The sequence below is a fragment of the Lactuca virosa genome, chromosome 3 (genome assembly GCF_052849685.1).
Source record: "Lactuca virosa cultivar CGN04683 chromosome 3, Lactuca_virosa_CGN04683_v6, whole genome shotgun sequence".
Classification (NCBI taxonomy): domain Eukaryota; kingdom Viridiplantae; phylum Streptophyta; class Magnoliopsida; order Asterales; family Asteraceae; genus Lactuca; species Lactuca virosa.
Window position 1 is genome coordinate 159805973 of NC_136428.1, and position 3914 is coordinate 159809886.

Genomic DNA, 3914 nt, shown 5'->3' on the forward strand with positions numbered 1-3914 from the left:
TTGATGATAATAAATATTGGTTAGAATATAGTATAAAAGAGGATGTTGCATTCTGTTTATATTGTTATCTATTCAAATCAAGTATACCAAATCAAGGTGGATCAGATCATTTTATGAAATCTGGATTTAAAGCTTGGAATAGAAAATTAGGAATAGATAAACACAAAGAAGGAACTCCACACACTATTGCTATCCAAAAGTGTCAAAGTTTGAGAACCAAAGACAATCCATCACGTCTGCTTTTGAGAAACAAACTACTTTACAAGAAAATGAATATCGTACTCGTTTGAATGCTTCAATTGACTGTGTTAGGTTCCTACTCCGACAAGGGTTATCATTTCGTGGTCATAACGAGAAGGAAGACTCAGATAATAAAGGTAACTTTATTGAACTATTACAGTGGTTAGCCGATCGATGTGATGTTGTAGATCGTGTTGTGTTAAAGAATGCCCCAAAAAATGCTCAAATGAAATGTGGTGAAATCCAGAAAGATATTGTGCAAGCATGTTCAGATGTAATTTTAAATGTTATTATGGGAGAGCTTGGAAATGATTTTTTTGCAATTTTAGTAGACGAGTCTCTTGAATCTTGATCAGAAATGTTTGTTGGCCTTAGAAATGTTAATGACACTTCAACTTTGTCACTAAAGGCTACCATTTATGATATGCTTTCAAAACAGAATTTGAGTCCTAGTAGGATTAGAGGACAAGGCTATGATGGTGCTAGTAATATGAGTGATGCATTCAATGGATTGAAGACTTTGATTATGAATGAAACAAAATCTGCACACTTTGTTCATTGTTTTGCTCACCAATTGAAATTAGCCCTGCTGTTTGTTGCAAAGAATCACACGAAGGTTAATGATTTTTTTGATGTGGTTTCTCGGTTGTTAAATATTATTGGATCTTCTTACAAACGACGAGCTAAGTTAAGAAAAAAACAAGCAGATAAAGTTATGGAAGCATTAGCTGAAGGTATGGTTTATTTGGTTTATTTTCATTTGTTTTTGCTAATTATTCGACTAATTCATTTTTATGTGGTTTATTTTAGGTGAGCTTGAGAGTGGTACTGGTTTGAATCAAGTAGTCGGTATTAAACGACCGTCTGATACTCGATGGGTTTCTCATTTTGCATCTTTATTAAATATCCAAATCATATATGCTTCCATTTGTGATGTACTTGAAGACCATGGTGAATTTAATAGTGATCGTGATCGTAGAGCTGAAGCAATCCGCATCTTAAAGTGGTTAAAATCATTTGATTTTGTGTTTTGTCTACATTTGATGATTGATATCTTGGGAGTGACAGATCATTTGAATACAATACTACAAAGAAAAGACCAAGATATCATAAATGCCATGAATCAAGTAAGTAGTTCAAAAAAAGAAATTCAAGAAATTAGGGATATAGGATGGGAACCACTTTTAGAGAAAGTTACTTTGTTTTGAGCTAAAAACAAAGTTAAAGTTGTGGATTTGGAAGATGAATATTTTAATGGATACAGTCGTCGCAGAGGTTCACAGGTTAGTAATGTTTCTTATTACCAACTACCACATTGATTATAAATTTATTATGTTTTATCGTTAGTTATTAATATATATGTGTATATTTTTTTTAAGGTTAACAACTTGCACCATTATCAAGTTGATGTATTTAAGGAGGTGATTGATATGCAACTTCAAGAGCTGAACCATTGCTTTAATGAAGCAAACACGAATTTACTTCTTTGTATTGCTTGTTTGTGCCCAAGTGAATCTTTCAAAGCCTTTGATTTAGAAAAAATAATGAAAATGGCTTCACTTTATCTGGAAGAGTTTCCAACAGAATACGATCTTCGAGTTCTTGAAGTGGAACTTGGAAATTACATTAAAGATGTGCGAGAAGATGAACAATTTAATGATTTGAAAAGTATTGGAGACCTTGCCAAAAAGATGGTTGAAGAAAGGAAGCATATAATATTTCCTTAGATTTATCTTCTTATGAAACTTTCATTGATCTTACCCGGAGCAACAGCAAGTGTAGAACGCGCATTTTCAGCAATGAAGTTGATAAAGACTGATATACGCAACAAAACGAGTGATCAGTTTTTGAGTGATAGTTTAGTGTCATATATTGAAAAAAATGTTTTAAAAGGTATTGGTAACGATGCAATTGTGACAATGTTTCAAGATATAAGACCTCGTAGGGTTCAGTTGTAAGAACTTTATTATAACTATTGAACTGATGTTTAAATATTTTAGTCATACAACCCGACCCGTCACCGCTAGTATTTTTTACACTTTCATAATTTTTTTTGTTTTATTTACATAAGGAACCATGTGGTTTTTGGTTCTAGATTCGCCACTGCTCAAACCCCATCAATCACTACCCAAAACACTACCACAAGTAGTGTTAGTTGGATAGAGAAATAAATCATTCATTGATTTTATACTAGATGAGTCGCACTATGTTTACTAATAATCCATGGATTATACCACGACATGGAAAGGAATTTTTTGTCACAGACTTCTTTTGACCCACCACGACATGGCATGAATAGGCCACGACGTAGCTGCCGCCAATGACTTAAACCCTAATTTTCGAGTTTTGCACCGTATTTAAAGGAATGAGTCAAGAATCAACAAGCAGGTTCTCATTTCTCTTCCTAGCATGCTTATGGACCTTTGTAAGTATCCGAGACTCCACCTTTATGTTGTTAGGTTGCTGGATCTTTAGTTTTCCGCATCTTCTTCTTGTTCATGTTAGTCGGGATGGTGAGATCCCATAAAGGTTGCAACTCGATGAATCTTTATGGAATTTGGAGTAGTTGATGGCTTGAATCTGAAGTATGGTTGGGTTTTTGAGCCATGGATGGCATTTTAGTCATAATCCACATTTTTACCTAATATGAGTTCAAGACATGCATTGGATATGCATTTCTATAAAACACCGACTTTTAAGTTAGTTTAAGTGTTAGAAATTCTTCTAGAACTGATGGACAAAGGACCTAGAGATTAAGTGATTAATGGTTAAGTCCATGTTATGTTTTTCCCTTTTTAGAAATAAGGTTTAAGATCTTGATGTGTAGTAGAGTCTTAAGGGATAAATTTCAAAATTTATCCATCTACACCATGGAAAGACCAGAGCTGAGCTTGAGATCTCTTAGAATTGGAGTAAACGGCTTAACCCAGTAAGTTGTTTGGAGCCCAGTGCCCACAATGTGGCCCTAGGCTGTCACGGTGTGGCAACTGGGTAAATTAGCGTATGTTTTGTCGCTTTTTGGCCAGAACGCGATAAAGGATGGCTATTACGTGGTCAAGGATGGCCACGATGTGCAAGTCGACTAAGGTCAACTTCGACTATTGGCCTTTGACTTGCGTTGAATTTAGGGCAAGCTCATAGATTTGGAAGGTGGGCTAAGGGTTTCTTTGTATGCCTATGTAGGTGGTGTATATCATAGGTATTTTCGGAAGTGAGAGCAATATCTGTTGATTATCGTATGAGAACTGAGTCTTCTTACAGTAATCTAGGGTCAAAGGCACCAAGTCGACCCACTTGTTTGTGATATGAAGGATGGTAGTTGTCTTTATGATACTTGTATGGAAGACACCGGGGCAGCCCGTGGCATTTGTATGAAAGACCATGGGGGTAACCCATAACACTTGTGTGTAAGACCTTAGGGTTAGTCAAGGCACTGCAAGCGAAGACCATGGGGGTAGCCCATGGAAATGGTATGAAAGACCATGGGGGTAGCCCATAGCACTTGCATGAAAGACCATGGGGTATCCAATTAGCGATGTCTGTAGCATATGTGGTATTTTGGGAAAACTTACTTAGATTTGTTCTTACGGTTTTATAGTTTAACATTTTCAAGTACTCCCAGTTTGAAAGGGAAGGGCCTGACGTGATCGCACAACATCCCCCTCATGATTATG

At 36.0% G+C, this 3914-nt stretch overlaps 1 protein-coding gene across 1 annotated transcript; it reads left to right on the forward strand.

Moving 5' to 3' along the window:
* The first annotated feature begins 598 nt into the window (after positions 1–598).
* Positions 599–1967, forward strand: LOC145164215 (uncharacterized). The gene is made up of 5 exons (XM_079082939.1): positions 599–974; positions 1051–1243; positions 1309–1367; positions 1462–1523; positions 1620–1967. Exons 1-5 carry the CDS (start codon positions 599–601, stop codon positions 1965–1967), a joined length of 1038 nt encoding a protein of 345 aa, XP_078939065.1.
* The last annotated feature ends 1947 nt before the right edge of the window (positions 1968–3914 follow it).

Coding starts and splice junctions, on each gene's coding strand:
- LOC145164215 (XM_079082939.1), top strand. CDS start 599: ATGTTTGTTGGCCTTAGAAATGTTAATGACACTTCAACTTTGTCACTA. Junction 975..1,050: donor TATGGAAGCATTAGCTGAAG/GTATGGTTTATT, acceptor GGTTTATTTTAG/GTGAGCTTGAGAGTGGTACT. Junction 1,368..1,461: donor TCATAAATGCCATGAATCAA/GTAAGTAGTTCA, acceptor CTAAAAACAAAG/TTAAAGTTGTGGATTTGGAA.